At 44.8% G+C, this 19,990-nt stretch overlaps 1 protein-coding gene across 8 annotated transcripts in view; it reads right to left on the reverse strand.

Moving 5' to 3' along the window:
- usp19 (ubiquitin specific peptidase 19) overlaps nucleotides 1-19,990 on the reverse strand; it is a 148,465-nt gene that overhangs the window by 11,968 nt on the left and 116,507 nt on the right. For all 8 annotated transcript variants that reach the window (XM_078543079.1, XM_078543078.1, XM_078543082.1 and 5 more), the window contains 7 exons: nucleotides 19,579-19,716; nucleotides 12,747-13,111; nucleotides 11,180-11,290; nucleotides 9,410-9,626; nucleotides 8,515-8,667; nucleotides 7,302-7,465; nucleotides 4,213-4,391 (listed from right to left, as the gene is read on the reverse strand). In XM_078543079.1, coding sequence (XP_078399205.1) covers nucleotides 4,213-4,391; nucleotides 7,302-7,465; nucleotides 8,515-8,667; nucleotides 9,410-9,626; nucleotides 11,180-11,290; nucleotides 12,747-13,111; nucleotides 19,579-19,716 — 1,327 coding nt within the window. The remainder of the gene's footprint in view (nucleotides 1-4,212; nucleotides 4,392-7,301; nucleotides 7,466-8,514; nucleotides 8,668-9,409; nucleotides 9,627-11,179; nucleotides 11,291-12,746; nucleotides 13,112-19,578; nucleotides 19,717-19,990) is intronic.

Here is a 19,990-nt window from a genome sequence, read left to right on the forward strand (position 1 = left end):
TGACAGAAGGATGCTTTAGTGACTGGAATCCAGTATCCAGTGGCGTGCCACAGGAATCTGTGCTGGGTCCCCCATTATTTGTCATTTATATAAACGACATAGATGACTATGTGGGGGTAGGATTAGTAAGTTTGCGGATGACACAAAGATTGGCCAGGTGGTTAACAGTGAGGTTGTGTGTCTTGGGCTACAGGAAGATATAGACGGGATGGTCAAATGGGCAGATAAGTGGCAGATGGAATTTAACCCTGAAAAATGTGAAGTGATACACTTTGGAAGGAGTAATTTGACAAGGAAGTATTCAATGAACGGCATGACACTAGGAAGTTCTGAGGAACAAAGGGACCTTGGCGTGTGTGTCCATAGATCTCTGAAGGTGGAGGGGCATGTTAGTGGGGTGGTGAAAAAGGCATATGGGACACTTGCCTTTATCAATCGAGGCACAGATTACAAAAGTAGGGAGGTCATGTTGGAGTTGTATAGAACCTTGGCGAGGCCACAGCTGGAGTACTGTGTGCAGTTCTGGTCACCGCATTACAGGAAGGATGTGATTGCACTGGAGGGGGTGCAGAGGAGATTCACCAGGATGTTGCCTGGGATGAAACATTTAAGTTATGAAGAGAGGTTGGATAGACTTGGGTTGTTTTCGCTGGAGCAGAGAAGACTGAGGGGCGACCTGATCGAAGTGTACATGATCATGAGGGACATGGACAGGGTGGAAAGGGAGCAGCTGTTCCCCTTAGTTGAAGGGTCAGTCACAAGGGGACATAAGTTCAAGGTGAGGGGCGGGAGGTTTAGGGGGATGTGAGGAAAAACCTTTTTACCCAGAGGGTGGTGATGGTCTGGAATGCACTGCCTGGGAGGGTGGTGGAGGCGGGTTGCCTCACATCCTTTAAAAAGTACCTGGATGAGCACTTGGCCCGTCATAACATTCAAAGTTATGGGCCAAATGCTGGTAAATGGGATCAGGTCGGTAGGTCAGGTGTCTGTCACGTGTCGGTGCAGACTCAATGGGCCGAAGGGCCTCTTCTGCACTGAGAGATTCTGTGACAATGAGGGTTTCTGCCTCTACCACCCTTTTAGGCAGTGAATTCCAGACCCCACCATATGCTGCGTGGGAGAATTTCTCAATTCCTTCTAATTCTTCCACCAATTACTTTAAATTTCTGCCCCCTGGTTACTGACCTCTCTGCTAAGGTAAATAGGTCCTTCCTATCCACTCTTATCTTGGCCCCTCAACTTTGCACACTTTAATTAAATCTCCCCTCATGGTCCTCTGTTCAAAAGAAGACAACCTCAGCCTGTATAATCTTTCCTCTGAACTAAAATTCTCCATTTTTGGCAACATCCTGATATGTCTCTTCTGTTCTGTCTCTCGTGCAATCACATAGTTTCTGCAATGCACTGACCAGACTTGAATGAAGTACTCTAGCTGTGGCCGAACTAGTGTTTAATACAGTTGTAGCATAACCTCCCTGCTGTTATCCTATAGGCCTCGGCCAATAAAGGAAAAGATCCTGCCTGCCTTCTTAAGCACCTTATCTACGTGTCCTGCTATCTTCAGGGATCTGTGGGCATTTTTTAAAGTTCATTTACGGGATGTGAGCGTCACTGGATGGGGCCAGCATTTATTGCCCATCCCTAATTGCCCTTGAGGTGGTGATGGTGAGCTGCTTTCTTGAACCGCTGCAGTCCACCCACAGTGCTGTTAAGGAGGGAGTTCCAGGATTTTGACACAGCAACAGTGAAGGAACAGCGATATATTTCCAAGTCAGGATGGTGAGTGGTTTGGAGGGGAACTTCCAGGTGGTGGTGTTCCCATCTATCTGCTGCCCTTATTCTTCTAGATGGTAGCGGTCGTGGGTTTGGAAGGTGCTGCCTAAGGAATTTTGGTGAGTACCTTCCAAACTCTCCACTGCTCTCACTGTTGCAATCAAAACTCTTTGCAGTCTATTGCTCTCAGTTTCTCAGTAACTACCCACTTCCTTCAGTCTTGCCTTTCTCCAACAATCTATAAACATCCAAACATTCAAGTATGGTGTCACTGAAGCACAAAGTCTTTTACTCTTTTAACCCTAGTGGTGTCCTGCCCTTTCACCTGTTCCAAAACAATGGCACCAGAATAATCCTTTTCACTGAGCTGGTGATGGGAGCAGAAATGGCTCTAGAAATTGAGGTGGAAGAATAAGAATTCATATTTCAGCAACAGAATTTCAGAATAGCATGAAGATAGTTGTTCAACTGGGAGACCAGCCAAATTTTGTTTGAAAACTTTTAATTTAAATTTCTAAATGCAACTATTCAAGGGCAAGGTCAGGACTTTATCTTGGGATATTCCTTCAAGGAGTCAGAAAAAACTATGAAAATGAAACAATTTCTCATTGAAACTTGTACTAACACAGATTTGCAGACAATGTTGTTTTAGTTTCTGCATACTTAGGTGCTTAACTTTTTATTAACTGTGCCAATCTTGCAGAACTGGCTTTTGGTTTTACATTAATCTGGTTTAGATATACATTCCAGCTCCCAGGCTAGCTAGTGAGTTAAACCCAACACCAGAGGTGGTACATTCATTTATCACCTGGTTGCATGTCAGACATCACATTAATGTGCAGGATGCTAAAAAGATCCTTAAAACCAAACTAGGAAGATTTAAAACAGACAGGGGTGTTTCAAGTGATAACAGAGTGTAATGACTTAGATGAAGAAATAAAGAACCATATGTCCAAGTTTGCTGACAAGGGTTAGGTTGCAAAGTAAGTAGCGTAGATGGGAGCAGAATGGTGCAAGGGGGCAATGATTGACTGAATGGGCAGAACTGTGGCAGATGGAGCTCAAGCCACTCTGAGCCCAAGAGGAATCGATCAGAGCATTTTCTAAATTGAGAGAAGCTAGGAGCTGCGCAGAAGCAAAGAGATTTAGAGGTCTAAGTACAGAAATACAAAAAAAATGACTAATGGAACTTTGGCCTTTATCTCAAAGGAATACAAGGAGATGGGAGTTATGCTAAGGTTGTATAAAGCTCTGGTTGGCCCCGCTGGTGTAACTAGGTTCAGTTCTGGGCATCACGCCATCTAAAAAGCTGCTTGCTCCATGGCAAAGCCTCAGCCAGAGTCTACTTGCCAATTAATCAGCACCCCTTTTTCCTGTAGTATAATTGCTGTGATTGTTTGAAATTTGGCATTGTGTTTGCCCTGATGAGTGTAAGATGAACTCTTTCAACGTCTCTTTTCAGCAATAATCTGTTTACATTTCTCATTCCTTCGAACACTAATCAAATGCCCCATTAGTCCTCTTAATCCAAAAGAATACAACTCTATCCATTCCTTGACATGTCAGACATGTAATCATTGAGTGCTGACTCCATCAGATGACGTTAGCCACAGCACCGAGTCCAAGACACTAGCATGTGGCAAAAATGTGTGGGAGAGATGAAAATTTGCCAGGCTGTGTTGGTTTAACTGTTTTCAATTGGGGTGCTACACTGGACCTGCCTGTCACTGGGTTGGGGAACAAAAGAACAAGAGTTTCTGGTATCTATTCAATGATTCCTATTGGAAAGTATATACATGAGGCCACTGAATGAGGAGATGGGATCAGGTTAGCAGCGATGCTCCACATTATTGACTGGATTCAAGCAGTAATGCATAAACAGTTAAATCCACCAATGGGTATTCCTGTTATAAAGCGGCATGCCTTTCTAGGACACTAATCCATCTCCAGGAGGATAAGGGAAAATACGTTAAGGAGAAGGTACTTTCAGGACAAAATCAGCAGGAAATGCAGCTCATGTTCCTTCGAGAGATCAATGCATTTAAAACTGCTTCAGTGATGTGGTCATAACTAGCTGACCTGGCAATTTCAAAAGCAGAGCAAGTCACCTCGAACAAGATTCCATGGAAGGTGCAACATATGTCATTTGATTTTGTCACCACAAGCACCTTGGGAAAAGCCATTTCTTATGCAGCATCTTTAGGGCGAGTACTCATTCGGAGGCTTGCACAGAACATACTGTTAACTGGCAAGTCAACTGAAATGGCAATTGGATATCTGCACATTCCTGATTGTGCAGGGAGGAAGAGAACGAAGTGATTGCACAGAGAACTTTGGTAACTTTTCTATCAGTGTAGAGATAGCCACAAACAATATATCGTTTCTCTGTTACAAAAGGCTGAAGAGCTAGGGATGAGAATCTCCTCCCTCACTACAAACCTGGGAGGCTGTTCCTTCTGCTTCAGCTGTGCACTCTGTTCCACGTGTTGCAGCTCTCGTCCGTGAAGGCCTTACCACTGGAGAATTGCGGCGACGGTAGAACAGTACATATGCATGTCGTGCGACTACCTGGCTTTCGTCGACCGTCGTGACAGTGCTGTCATCAAAGAGACGCCAACCTGCGCAGGAAGATGGTGGTTACCACAGTGACAGAGTTGACACAACTGGTACTTCAAGGCAGACAGTGAACTGAGGGACACACTCAGCACAGTGGATGTTTGGCTGGGGGCAGTTGGGGGCAATGAGGATCCTTCATGTTGTTGCATGTTGCAACATTGGAAATGTGGTTATGCAGTTGTTCTTGGTTCAGTATTTCAGGAAAAAGCCTGCTATTTTGAACAAAGCTTCCATTTTACTAAAGATAATGAACTGATGAAATCTTCAAGTATTCATTTACACAAACAAAGAAAAAGAACTCTTACCCCAATGCATTTTGCACAAAGACACACAAATTATCATTTTGGTAATCATCCGTTACTAATTATATGAGGAAAGCAAGGAAAAATAATGGCTACATTTTCATTAAAGTTTCCTATTTTCACCTGGCCTCTAAATGATTGCTGGAGTAAGTTCCAGAGATCAGAAACCCTCACTCCTGCACCATTCTTCAAATAGTTGCCGTGTGAGTGTTTCCATCGAGGTAAATGGAGTGACCAGCACCGACTCCTTCACCATCAATGCCTGCAGACCCGGACCAACAATCAAGACGGGGAACTCGGGCTGATTTTATCCAAATGACGAGAAACTGTGAATTGCAGAGATTTGAGAGTTCAAGTGCACAAATCATTAAAATCTAGTGGACAGGTACAAAAAGCAATCAAAAAAAGGTTAATGGAATGTTGGCCTTTATCTCAAGAGCAATGAATATAAGGGGAAGAAGTGACGCTTCAGTTGTTCAGGTCCCTGATTAGATGTCATCTGAAGTGCAGCGTTCAGCTTCAGCACCACAAGTTCACCAGAATGATGCTAGGTTTTAGATGGTTAAATTATGAGGACAGGCTGCATAAACCTAGGTTGTATTCCCTTGAATATGCGTGATTGAAGGGTCACTTGATACTTGGCTGCAATGTTTGAAAAAGATTCAACAGGGTAAATAAAGGGAAACTATTTCCTCTGGGGTGGGGGTGGTCCACAACAAAGGTCGGGAGGGGTGGGGGAAGGTGGGAACAACCTTAAAATTAGAGCCAGGCCATTCAGGGGTGATGTCAGGAAGCATTTCACAAAGGCCAGTGGAAATCCGGAACACAAACTCCCCCAGAAGGCTGCAGATGCTGGGGATCAATTGGAGATTTCATGACAGAGATCTATAGATTTTTGTTGGGTAAGGGTATCGGGAGATGTAGAGCACAGATAGAAAATTGGATTTGAGGGGCAGGTCAGCCATGATCAAGTAGAATGAGAATAGGCTCAAGGAGCTGATGGCTGCCTCCTGTTCTTCTGTACTGGACAGGAGTAACTGAATGGTCTCCACCTATTCCTATGCTTCTCCCTGACCCAGAGGCAGCAAGGACAATGGTAGCTTCCCAGTTGGAAAGTCTGGGCCCAGGCCAGTTATCTTAGTACAGGGTTGGGAGCTTGTGATCTGCATATCCTATTATCTGATTGATCAATGTCTTTTCCTTACTGATCGAGTGAGAAAACTGCCCTTTCTTTGAAAGCCTCTAGAAGCCAAATCCTTTAATAAATGTTCTATTATCCATGGATCCAAAAATAACCTACTGGTCCCCAGAGGATGTTGGCAGGTAACAGCAAGTGATGCTGGTAATGGTCATCATATATTCATTATATTAAAGAATTATTAATTTAATTTAAATTCCACCAGCGGCCGTGGTGGGATTTGAACTCGAGTCATAGAACCATAGAACACTACAGCACAGAAAGCAGGCCATTCGGCCCTTCTAGTCTGTGCCAAAATATTATTCCGCTAGTCCCATTGACCTGCACCTAGTCCATAACCCTCCAGACCTCTCCCATCCATGAATCTATCTAATTTATTCTTAAAACTTAAGAGTGAGCCCGCATTTACCATGTCAAATGGTAGCTCATTCCACACTCTCACCACACTCTGAGTGAAGAAGTTCCCCCTAAACCTTTCCCCTTTCACCCTAAAGCCATGTCCTCTCGTGTTTATTTCTCCTAATCTAAGTGGAAAGAGCCTACTCGCATTTACTCTGTCTATACCCCTCATAATTTTGTAAACTTCTATCATATCTCCCCTCATTCTTCTACGCTCCAAGGAATAAAGTCCTAACCTGTTTAATCTTTCCCTGTAACTCAACTCCTTAAGACCCGGCAACATCCTAATAAATATTCTCTGCACTCTCTCAATCTTGCTGATATCCTTCCTGTAGTTAGGCGACCAGAACTGCACACAATACTCCAAAGTTGGCCTCACCAATGTCTTATACAACCTAACTATAACATCCCAATTCCTATACTCAATACTTTGATTTATGAAGGCCAGTATGCCAAAAGCTTTCTTTACAACCTTGTCTACCTGTGACGCCACTTTCAGGGAATTATGTATCTGAACTCCCAGATCCCTTTGTTCGTCCGCACTCCTCAGTGCCCTACCAGAGTCCCCAGAACATTCGCCGGGGCCTCTGGATTGCTGGTCCAGTGATATTACCATTACACCGTCTCCTCACAAATGATAATGTTGACCATGAAACTATCAATTGTTGTAAAAACCCATCTGGTTCACTAACATCCCTTATAGAAGGGAATCTGCCATCCTTACCTGGTCTGGCCTACATGTGACTCCACATCCACAAGAGACAGGGTTGACTCTTAACTGCCTTCTGGAATGGCCTAGCAAGCCAATCAATTTAAGGGCAATTAGGGATGGGCAACAAATGCTGACCTTGTCAGCAATGCCCACATCCCATGAAAGAATAGGTCAAAAAGAGTCCAGTTGACAGATGGGGCTATGACAGACAATTGCTGCTCTCCCACTGAGCCAAGGACCTGGGCAGGAAGAAACCAGAAGCTTACGTTTCGAGCAGTGTGTCTGGTGGATATTAACTCACCCACGTCACTGCGCTGGCTGTTTTTTTCATTAGGCAGACGTGCGTAGGCGGTGTAGTGTCCCCCAATCATCCCGCCATAGTGATTAATTACCGCATACAGATCGTAGACAGGCGGCTGCCGAACATCCTTCACACCAATGCAGAACTTGCTCAGGTCCAGATTTCTTTTAAGGGAAAAAGTGATTAACACAATGTTTAATGAAAAATTCAGATTCCCAGGTAATCCTGGCTTTCTCATTCTCCTGTAAATGTTCAAAATGGGCACTTCCCTCAAACATTCCCAGAGCAGATACAGCACTCGTTTGATACGAAGTATAGCTTCTTTTATTCTGTCCCCAACAAACACTCACAGTGCAAGTGCAGGATGGATTAGATACAGAATAAATCTCCCTTTGCAATATCCTACATCAAGATTCTCAAGGGCCTTGACACGGTAGACAGGGGTTGATTTCCCTGGCTGGGAAATCTAGAACATGGGGGCACAATCTCAGGATAAGGGACCAATCATTTAGGATTGAGAAGAGGAGAAATTTCTTCACTCAGAATTGTGAATCTTTTGAATTCTCTACCCCAGAGGGTTGTGGATACTTCCTCATTGAGTATATTCAAGGCTGGGAAAGCTAGATTTTTGATTACTCAGGGAATTAAGGTATATGGTGAGAGCGTGGGCAGGTGAAGTTGAAACCAAGGATCAGCCATGATTGTATTGAATGGCAGAGCAGGCTTGAGGGCTATATGGTTTACTCCTGCTCCTATTTCCTATGATGTTATCAAATATGCCTGGGACAGGTAGAGGGTATAGTTCTTAGTACACTATCTACCGCTGAGCAAGTGCCTCAATCAAGTTTACCCGTACTGCATGAATGCAACATTTTTCCCACCAGTTATCATTTAGCCTCAACATGTCACACCACAGATTTAGTGTTGAATTAGGGAACAGTTTTGAACTGAGGGCCCGTGATGTGGTATCTAATTTTACTTGGTGGACCTAAGCCCCCACCCACTCTGGTACTGGACTGAGATGATTTCCTCTAGGGTTTTCACAGTCAGAACTGACCTTCATGACTACACTTTTGCCAAAGAGTTGGAAAAGGCTCAATGAGTTGAATGGCCTCTCTCTGTGCTGTATGATTTTAGGAGGAGATAAATTAAAACACAGGTACAAACAGGCAACAAAATAAAATGCAGTGAAGCTTCAGTCTGCGCTGCACACCTGATGGGAAACTCCACCATGTCATTGATCTTGTCTCTCCAGATGAAATTACGGAAGGAGAAGCGTTTCAGCTGAATGATGAGTACGTTCGGAAGCCACCACAGCATCAACTGTTTGGACGCCTCCCTGTGCTGTTTACATTTAGGACAATACCTGCAATGGGTCAGAAGCAGCTGTCAGTGCCAAGCCTCACACTGCCTGCGTGCACATAATAAATCACTGCCCGAGACCAAGAAATACAGTTGTGCCAAGGAAATCTTGCTGGTCTGTCCAGCTCAGCTCAATAGAAATGAATTAAAGCAATTCTGGATACTGAAATCAAACATTTTTTTCAAAAATTAATTCTCAGGATGTGGGCATCACTGGCAAAGCTCACATTTACCATTCATCCTCATGTGCCCCTTTAGAAGGTGACCCACTTTTTCCTAGCACCTTTCAGCATTTCAGGAATATCCCAGAGCATGCTACAGCTGTAATAATGCAGAAAACATGGTAGCCAATTTGCACATAGCACAATCCCACAAACAGCAGTGAGACAAATGAGCAGATAATTTGTTTTAGCGATACTGGTTGAGGAATAAATATCGGCCAGGATACTGGAGAGAACTCCTCTGTTCTTCTTTCAAATAGCCGCCATGGGATCCTTCATGTCCAACTGAGTGGGGAGATGGGGCATTGGTCTAATGTTTCATCCAAAAGATGATGCCTCCAGCAGTGCAGCACTCCCTCAGTTTTGCACTGGGACTATTTGGATTATACTCTCAAGTTTCCAGAGCAGGAGTTGAAACCATGACCTCCTGACTCAGAGGTGAGAGTCCTACCCATAGTTAAGATGCATTCCTGACAGGAAAGGGAGAACACAAACTATGGTGAGGGAGATGAAGCAGAACCTTACCAAGCTTCCTCAGGCGCCAGCACCTCAGGTTTGGTGAAGAGATTCAGGCACTGTTCCAGGGTAAAGTAGCCAGCTCTGGCTGCTTCGTTGGCTGAACTGGGATCTTCAGCATACTCCAGCTCCTTAGATTCCACTAGCACGTACTCCTTCTGTCGCTCATTGTTCTTCCACACCATTGCCAGTGAGACACTGTCTGGGAGCTCCAATGGAGCATCACCTGTTCAGGAGAGAAGCCAGAATGATCCAAAGTTATTGAATGATCTCGGCTATATGCCAAACATCTGGAAGATTGTTGTACATAGCCCTGCAAAGACAAACATCCTGATGGAAACTACATCAATAAATTTGAGTGGCTCTACATAGAACATGTGGCAATTCAAAATCCACTGTTCAACATAAAGGTGGTTGAAGGATAAATATTGGTCAGCGAAGCCAGAAAAAATACCTTGCTCTTTTTCAAAATCATTCATCTGAGGAGGAAGTCGGGGCCTTGGTTTAAAATCTTGTCCAAAGGGATGGCGGAGCAGGCCTGTGGCATGCCCCCCTTCACAACCCCCTGACGGCACAGTGCACCTTGGTACTGACCCTCCAACACTGCCGTGCTTCCTCAGTACAGCAGAGTTACAAATGATTTCCACTGTGATTGTGACAAAGGTAAACTATCACCTCTTGTTCCGTCTGCAGTCTTTGATACATTTGAACATACCATCGTCCTCCAATGCCTCTCCACGACACAGGTACCTGCCAGCATGCAGCTCCAGTTTAATGGTTAGGAATAAAACACTGACCCCCCCTACCCCTTTCTCTGCTACCAGTCCCCACTATCCTGAAATTAATGCTCCCTAGTGTTCGGCTGTAATTGCCTGAGGCCAGTGGGGGTGGGGGTGTGGCTGAGATGTGCTGGTGACAGAGCATAAGTGGGGTGGGGGAATGAAGGAATGCAGGGGAAACGTTGCTGCTAATGCCAGGGAACAGCCTATGCAAGGCAGCAGCATAGTGCAGGTGCCAATACGTAGAGATTTGTAGATTCTTTTCCTCATCAGTCTCCCAATATATCATTTCTGATAAAAAAGAGATAGTCTACTCAAAAAATTCTTTTTAAAAAAAAAATAATGTAGAGCACACTTTGCCAGAAACAGAACACTTCATTTAACAGATGGTACCACCCTATGAGTGTGTACGCAGCAGGCTTGCCTTGTGAACAGTTGCACTGCAGAACTCTTTTGAAGCTATTCTCCTGGTTCTGGCAGTGAGTGCCGCAGCAGGGGTCACTGGCTGTTTGGACAGCCTGCCTTATTTCTTGCTCATGTTTTTCCCAACAATGGGCTGACAGTAAACCCTCTTTTTGGTCAGTTACATAAAGTGCCCGCAACAAGTAATTGTACAAATGTACTGTCAGCCGCCACCTCTCCCTTTTGACCATAGCAGATACCAGGCCAAGGGGCACAGTTGGAGCTGGCATAACCAAAACGGAGAGAGTGTTTAGAAAGGGCTATGCTGTATCAGCAAGGTGCAGGTGCTGTGCAATAGCAATTTATGCAGAAGGATTTCAAAGCAACCGGATTAAACGAGATAGAGATGTTCAGTGACCAATGTCCCCAAAATAGCTGCAGCTGCCCTACATTTAAAAAAAGGCATTCAATTTAGTTTAACAACCTGGTTTTGTGTAGCAGCTGACAAAGAGCTGAACAACACGGCACATATATGAAAATAAACTATGCCTAACAGTCTCACTGCAAGAATCAATCCTGGTTATAGTATTGGCCTCACCTTTGTCTTCCATTTTCTGCTCTTTGTTTGAAGAGTCAATGATCTTGATGTAAAACTGTGGGGTGTGGAAGTGCACAGACTCAGTTGGCTGCTGATAACCAGGGATTGCAGCTATGGGGATAAAGAACACTGCAAATGATTCAAGTGTGCAAAAACTATTAACTGCAGAATCGTTTAATAACTAAAAGGCTTTAAAAGGGAAAGCTGCCTGCCTGATAAAACCACCTCAGTTTCAAATACATCAGATAAAGTTGACAGTGAAACTATCTTGGGCATAGTTTTAAACTTTCAGAAAGTTTCTGCAAACTTCCATCAAGTTCCCAAGGAAAGACTTCTAGTCAAAGTAAAAGTTGCAGGAATCGAGAGTTATTTGTGTAATGGTGGAGATAGGGGGATGGTTAAAGTTCACAACTGTGAGTGCTGTGCTCTTTGTTTTCGAATCTATTTTCATTATCTGGTTGTAGAGTTCAAACGGTAACTTGGTTAAATGTGTTAACCTAAAACGAGAATGAGAGCAATACACAGAGATAAAAGCAACACAAGGTTTGTAAAAAGGAATAGGCAATTGCACGGATGATGAATGGAGTCTTTTGGTAATTGGACAGTGTTACAGAGAGGTTTTAAAAATAGACGACTGGGGTTGATTTAGCAGAGGACTTTCATCAGGTCCAGTTGAAAGATCACTGAGCTGAAACATTAACTGTTACTCTCTCCACTTATGTTGCCAGCTTCCAGTATTTTCTGATTTATAGCTACAACAAGGTGCTGGGAGTGAAGGCAGGTTTGTCACCTTCAATACCCCAATTTTATAGAAGTCAACAGCATGCTAGGTATTATAACCAGAAGCATGGAGCACACATCTACACTGAAGGTTTACAAGGTTCAGATTGCATTTAGATATTGCAATGAAAAAAGTGCAGAGTAAGGTGACTGATCAAGTGTAACCATTGAGGGACTATGTTTAAGCATTACAGTCCAGAAGCTGCTCGTGCCCTCGACTGATAATCACGCACTCTTCATCTTTCCCTCAGGGGCTGCATTTCCATATAGGGGAGCCCCACAAACTCAGCACAGTACAAAGTTCTACCTGAATATAAGAGGTGGATATTAAATTGGCACTATAGTGCAAGAATGCCACAGCAAATTTCACATAATCACAATCAGTTTGCACAGTATTATGGTCCAGTTCTGATGAAAGGATATCAAATAGAAACATTAGCTCTCTCCATCTCATCAAAGATGATGCCTAACTGGGTGGGCATTTCTGTTTTTTTTTTATTCTGCTGATTAAGGCCTTGCTTTATATTGCTGTATTAAAACCACATTACAAGGCGGCTTCTGCACCCAGATTCAGGGAAGAGCAACATCGTAAAAACTGACCACCTTACTGCAAAAAGATGAGCATTGATGCTTGAATGGCCTTTCCTCATGCTCTTGTATCTTATTCTGGAGGTGGAGCAGTGTAGCTGATGTGTACAGACAAGATGTTCCATAGTTATTTTTAAACTGGGATCTGTACACGATTCTGCTTTATCAAGAAGGGTTTGCTAGGGGAAAAAACCATCACCTTCAGGCTTTGGAGCTTTCTCATAAGAGGTTTCCTTCTCACATCCAGTGTCCTCATGTGACAGTGGCCGCAATTCTGAGAATCCGGAGTCGTAGCTGTGAATGGAATCTTTGTCTCTGCCGGGCATACTCATCCCCTTCGAGAAAGCAGAGGCCAGTAAGGGCTCAGAAACAGAGCTGCTTAAATGGGTGCGATGCACAGGCCTGAAGTCTCTCTCCTGAACCTCCAAGGGCATCCTTCCATCCCCAATCTCTGAGCTGGTAGTGTTTCCAGGGTTGGGCTGCACATTTTCTGTCTTACAAAGGGGTGAGTCTGGCGAGATTCGCCCTGGTTGAAATGGGGGCTGGAACACGTTGACTGAATACCTGTCACAGGATACAAAAATATTAATCTCACCGTACACAGTAAAACATATACAATCTCACCCATTGTGGAATCATACAGTCCTACAATACAGGTAGTGGTAATTCATGTTTGTGCTGGCTCTTTGGGAGAAGTAGCCAATTATCCTTCCACCTGCCTCCAGTATTCTCCCTCCACCTGGACCCCTTCCTCTGGCCACTTACCTGCTCTTGATCTTTTCATTGCTAACTGTCGGCGTGACATCGGCCATCTCAATTTCTCTGCTCCTCTCACCTACTCTAACCTGTCTCCTTCTGAACTTGCCCCACTCCATTCTCTCAGGTCCAACCCTGACTTTATCAAACCTGCTGACAAGGGTGGTGCTGTTGTTATCTGGCGTACTGACCTCTACCTCGCAGAGGCTGAGCGCCAACTCGCAGACACTTCCTCCTACCTCCCCCTGGACCATGGCCCCACCACCGAACATTAAGCCATTGTTTCCAGGACTGTCACTGGAGATCTTCCCTACATAGCTTCCAACCTGTCCCCCAATCTCAGACAGCCCACTTCTACCTCCTCCCCAAAATCCACAAACAGGGCTGTCCCGATAGACAGATCGTGTCAGCCTGTTCCTGCCCCACGGAACTCATTTCTTCCTATCTTGACTCCATTCTCTCTCCCCTTGTCCAGTCTCTTCCCACCTACAGCCACGATTCCTTTGATGCCCTATGTCATATCAACAATTTCCAGTTCCCTGGCCCCAACCGCCTCTTCACCATGGAAGTCCAACCCCTCTACACCTCCATCCCCCACTAGGATGGTCTGAGGGCTCTTTGCTTCTTCCTCGAACAGAGGCCCGACCAATCCCCATCCACCACCACTCTCCTCCGTCTGGCTGAACTTGTTCTCTCACTGAATAATTTCTCTTTAAACTCGTGTCACTTCCTCCAAATAAAAGGTGTGGCTACGGGTACCCACACGGACCCCAGTTATGCCTGTCTCTTTATGGGGTATGTGGGACATTCCTAGTCAGGCCCCCTCTCTTCGGTACATCGGTGACTGTTTTGGTGCCGCTTCATGCTCTCGTCTGGACCTGGAAAAATTTATTAATTTTGCTTACAATTTCCACCCCTTCATCACTTTCACACGATCCATCACTGACACTTCCCTTCCCTAACCTCTCTGTCTCAATTTCTGGTGATAGACTGTCCACCAATATTCATTACAAGCCTACCGACTCCAACAGCTACCTCGACTACAACTCCTCACACCCCGCTTCCTGTAAGGACTCCATCCCATCTTCAGTTCCTTTGCCTCCGTCGCATCTTCAGTTCCTTTGCCTCTGTCGCATCTGTTCCGATGATGCCACTTTCCAAAACAGTGCTTCTGACATGTCTTCCTTAACCGGGATTTCCCACGCATGGTGATTGACAGGGCCCTCAACCATGTCTGACTCATCTCCCATGCCTCTGCCCTCACACCTTCCTCGCCCTCCCAGAACCATGATAGGGTCCCCCTTATCCTAATTTTTCACTCCACCAGCCTCAGCATTCAAAGTATCATCCTCCGCCATTTCCACCAACTCCAGCATGATGCCACCAAACACATCTTCCCTTCACCCCCCCTGTCGACATTCCATAGGGACTGTTCCCTCCAGGACACCCTGATCCACTCCTCCATCACCCCCTCCACCTCAACCCCCTCCCACGGCACCTTCCCATGCAATCACAGAAGGTGCAACACCTGCCCCTTTACCTCCCCACTTCTCACCATCCAAGGGCCCAAACACTCCTTTCAAGTGAAGCAGCACTTCCCTCAATTTGGTCTACTGCATTCGCTGCTCCTAATGCGGTCTCCTTAACATTGGGGAGACCAAACGCAGACTGGGTGACTGCTTTGCGGAACACCTTTGGTCTGTCCACAAGCATGACCCAGACCTTCCTGTCTCTTGCCATTTCAACACTCCACCCTGCTCTCATGCCCACATGTCCGTCCTTGGCCTGCTGCAATGTTCCAGTGAAGCTCAACGCAAACTGGAGGAACAGCACCTCATCTTCCGACTAGGCACTTTACAGCCTTCTGGACTGAATATGGAGTTTTTATTTATTTATTTGAATATTTATTTGAAAATTTTTATATATATTTTTCCCACCTACATTATTATTTTTAAAAATTATTTCCATTTTTATTCATCGTTTTATCCCTACCTTTTAGCCTATTTCAGTCTTTTGTCCCCTCCCCCATTAGGGCCATCTGTCACTTGCTCATTCTGCTTTCTACTCTTAATGTCACCATTAGCACCTCCTTTAACCAGTATCATCACCACCATCAACACCCCGTCGGTTTTTTGTTTATGAAATCTTTGTCAATCTCTCCTTTGCCTTCACCTATCGCTGGCCTTCCGTCCAGCTTCACCTGTCCCACCCCACCTTAAACAATATATAGTTCACCACATTTCTACTTCTCTTTAGTTCTGAAGAGTCATACAGACTCGAAACATTAACTCTGTCTTTCTCTCGACAGATGCTGCCAGACCTGAGTCTTTCCAGCACTTTTTGTTTTTGTTTCAGATTTCCAGCATCCTCAGTATTTTGCCTTTAGCCAATGAATCTCATTCTGCTTCTCCTGATAGCCCTGCAAATTTCTTCTTCTAAGTATTGATCCAATTCCTTCTTGAATTGAATCAGCTTCCACCACTCTTAAGGTGGCGCAATCCAGAACATGAAAACTCTTGTGTTAAAAAGAATTCTCATCTCCCCTTTGGTTCTTTTGTCAATTATTTTAAATCTGTGTCCTCTGGTTAACAACTCTCCTGTCAGTGGAAAGTTTCTTATTTAGTCTCTGAAAACCTCTCAAAATTGAGAACATTTTACAATTTCCAAAGCATTCAGAGTCCTGCTATGGTATACTGCCACGGTGCAGTATCAATGTGTTCAGTGTTAGCTGGAAGGTGAAGGGTACATGGGTCAGAGGTGAATACAGGTCTCATAGTACGGCTTTCGTCATGCACAAGACAAGATTGTTGAGGAATTTGCCAAGCCTGGGTGAAATTCTTCCCTTGAGGTGAACAGCCTGCCATATGGTTGAGACTTGGCCACAGCATCACTCGTATTATCACAGCAGGATTGTTTTTTTTGTTTAATTCATTCACAGGATGTGGGCTTCGCTGGCTGGGCCAGCATTTATTGCCCATCCCTAATTGCCCTTGAGAAGGTGGTGGTGAGCTGCCTTCTTGAACCGCTGCAGTCCATGTGGCGCAGGTACACCCACAGTGCTGTTAGCAAGGGAGTTCCAGGATTTTGACTCAGTGAAGGAATGGCAAAATATTTCCACACTGGTGTGTGGCTTGGAGGGGAACTTCCAGGTGGTGATGTTCCCATCTATCTGCTGCCCTTGTTCTTCTAGATGGTAGTGGTCACAGGTTTGGAAGGTGCTGTCTAAGGAACCTTGGTGAGTTTCTGCAGTGCATTTTGCAGATGGGACACACACTGCTGCCTCTGTTTGCCGGTGGTGGGGGGAGTGAATGTTTGTGGAAGGAGTGCCAATCAAGCGGATTGCTGTGTTTCTTGTAGCCACAGTATTTATGTAGCTAGTTCAGTTCAGTTTCTGGTCAATGGTAGCCCCCAGGGTGTTGATAGTGGGGGGGGGGGGGGGGGGGTTCAGTGATGGTAATGCCATTGAATGTCATGGGGAGATGGTTAGATTCTCTCTTGTTGGAGATGATCATGGCCTGGCACTTGTGTGGTGCGAATGTTACTTGCCACTTGTCAGCCCAAGCCTGGATATTGGATGTTGGATAGGTACCCTGTGTGAACAGGCAGCTTAAAACCAAGTTTGAGGTTAGAGCACAGCCCGTGTCTGCTTGCACTATTAGAGGTTTTGAGGGTTTATGCACACCTATTAGATTAGATATTTACAGAACAACAGGTGATTTAGGCCAACTTTGCTAGTATTCTTTCTCCACATGAGCCTCCTTCCACCCTCACTTCATCTCACCCTATGAGCATATCCTTCTAGTGCTTTCTCCCTCATGCATTTATCTAGCTTGCCTTAAATACTTCTGCGTTATTCATCTCAAACACTCCCTGTGGTAGGGAGTTCCACATTCCGACTATCTCAACCACGGAATTGTTACAATGCAGAATGAGGCCATTCGGCCTGTCGTGTCTGCACCAGCTCTCTGAATGAGCAATTCATTTCGTGCCATTCCCCTGCCTACTCCCTGTAACCCTGCCCATTCTTCCTTTTCAGCAAACAGTCTAATTTCCTTTTGAAAGCTTCGATTGATCCTGCCTCCACCACACTTGGGCAGTGCATTCCAGACTCTAACCACTTGCTGTGTGTAAAAAGTTTTCCCCCATTTCGCTTTTGCTTCTTTTCCCAATGATTTTAAATCTGTGCCCTCTTGTTCTCGATCCTTTCATGAGTGAGAACAGTTTCTCCATATCTACTCTGTCCAGGCTCCTCATTATTTTGAATACCTCTACTGAATCTCCCCTCAGCCTTCTCTTCCCCAAAGAAAACAGTCTCAACTTCTGCAATCTATCTTCATAACTGAAGTTCCTCATCCCTGGAATCATTCTCGTGAATCTTTTCCGCACTCTCTCCAATGCCTTCACATCCTTCCTAGCGCAGTGCCTAGAACTGGGCAGAATACTCCAGCTTAGTCTGAATTAGTGTCTTATACAAGTTCAACATAACCTCCTTGTTCTTGTACTCTATGCCCCTATTAATAAAGCCTAGGATCCTGTATGCTTTATTAACCGTGTTCTCAACCTGTCCCGCCGCCTTCAATGGCTTATGCACATATAGAGCCCCTACAGAGCTGTCTCCTTTATTTCATATTGCCTCTCCCACGTTTTTCCTTCCTACAAAAATGAATCACTTCACATTTCTTTGCATTGAACTTCATCTTCCACCTGTCCATCCATTCTTCTAATGTCCTTCTGAAGTTCTACACTACCCAAAAAACATCCATTAACCACGACTCGCTGTTTCCAGTCATTCAGCCAATTCCATATCCATGTTGCTACAGTCCCTTTTAATCCATGTGCTTTGCTCACAGGTCTGTGGTGCAGCACTGTGTGAAATGCCTTTTGGAAATCCATGCATACATCAATAGTATTGCCTCATCAACCCTCTGTTACCTTTTCAAAAACACTCCAACAAGTTAGCTAAACATGACTTTCCCTTAAATCCTTAATTGACCTGCAAGCGGCTATGTGACTATTAACTTTGTCCCAAATTATTGTTTCTAGAAGTTTCCCCACCACCAAAGTTAAACTGGCTGACTTGTAGTCGTTATTCTAAAGATGTTTCTCCTGAATTCCTTATTGGGTTTATTGATGACTACCTTATACTGATGGCTCCTAGTTCTGGATTCTTTTGTTCTCTTCTATATTTCAACAGGCAAGTGCCCCAGTCAGGAATAATGCAGCAGCTTCCTCTGGACAAACAGCTCCAGTGTGAAGGTGCAATGTTGATCAGGCTGGCCTCTAGCTTTTAGATTAACATGATTTGACTGACTCTGTTCTGTGGGAGGTGGACAGTTTCCTGGCAGAAGCATTTGCTTGTCCTTTAAAGTAAATTAGGATTCCCCCCCACCTCCTCCTCTTAAGCTAGCAACTAAGCTCTTAATATTCAGGATGACTGAGAATGAAGTTGGCTTATTTTGTTTGAAGCTGTAGGCAAAAGCCCCATGTTGTTGGAAAGTTTCACCCAGGTCTTAATGTGCATGTATATCTACTCAGGTGAGTATATGGGGTGCATGGTGGGGGTATGGTATGGCCAAATTGCCAGAGGTGGGTGAGTCACTTACTACCCAGACACTGCCACACCTGCTTTGTCTGTTGTGTGGTTATAAACCCATCAGGGTGTCATCAGAGCAGCAAGTATATTGTACCTCGGTTTCAGACCAAGGAAATCCTATCCTCTCTATAGCAATAGGATGGGAAGAAATGTCGGCTTCAGAGGGGAGAAGCTGGATGTAGCGCAGCTCCTTCCTTTGCACCCAGTCTGGTTCATCAAGCGTGAAGGTCAGCAGGGGTCTTTAATCCTATTCTGTGCACTCTGTTCTTCTACGTCACTGGGTCATTTTCCCCTAGCCCAAGGGCACCAAGTTCAATGGCAACATACCCACCCACTCCTGCATCTATTATGGTCAGCTAACTCAGCACAGGCTTCACACAGTTCATAGGGCATTTAAATTCACACCACAAAGTCCAGGCGTTGGTGGAACAATGCAATCAGCAGCCTGCCACATGACTAGTGGGTCAAAGAAAAAACACATGCCAGTGACTAAAAGCCTTCTTGTAATGTCACTGTCCGAATGCTTCATAAAACCCCTCAGCAATGTTGAGATAATGTGAAAGGCATGTGAGTGTGTTGCAACTTTTGTTTCCTGAGTCAGTGGGAGTAAGGGGCAGCTGTTACTTGGAGCCAGTGTTGTGCTAATCTATACAGCTCATTTTCATTTTTAAAATTACAGTACCTTGAATATCCCTCCAGCAGCTGTGAGAGCCTGGAGTATGTGAGCCGTGACTCAGGGATGCTGATTATGAAGGGACAGCCGATATTCTCCGCTCTGCACTGGCCTTTGTGATCTGACCAATGGTTCATTTGACAAGTCCTGAGGTATTGAGAGAGAGAGAGAGAGGGAGAGGTTGGGGGTGGGGGTTGGTGGGAAAGAGAGAAGAAGCAAGTTATTTTGAAAGGCTTTTAAAGCACAAATTGGATGTCACCAAATGGCCAATTCTCATTGCCTGTGCATGACAAAGAGTCTTGACACACAATTTTAATCCTAAAACACTACGAAAAGAGAGACATGTTGCTGAAGCTTTTTGTAACATGACTCAATTATGCAGGGAGACATTCTCTGAAAACAAAAGGAACATGTTCAAGCC

This window comes from Cetorhinus maximus, chromosome 6 (assembly GCF_964194155.1).
Source record: "Cetorhinus maximus chromosome 6, sCetMax3.hap1.1, whole genome shotgun sequence".
Lineage (NCBI taxonomy): Eukaryota > Metazoa > Chordata > Chondrichthyes > Lamniformes > Cetorhinidae > Cetorhinus > Cetorhinus maximus.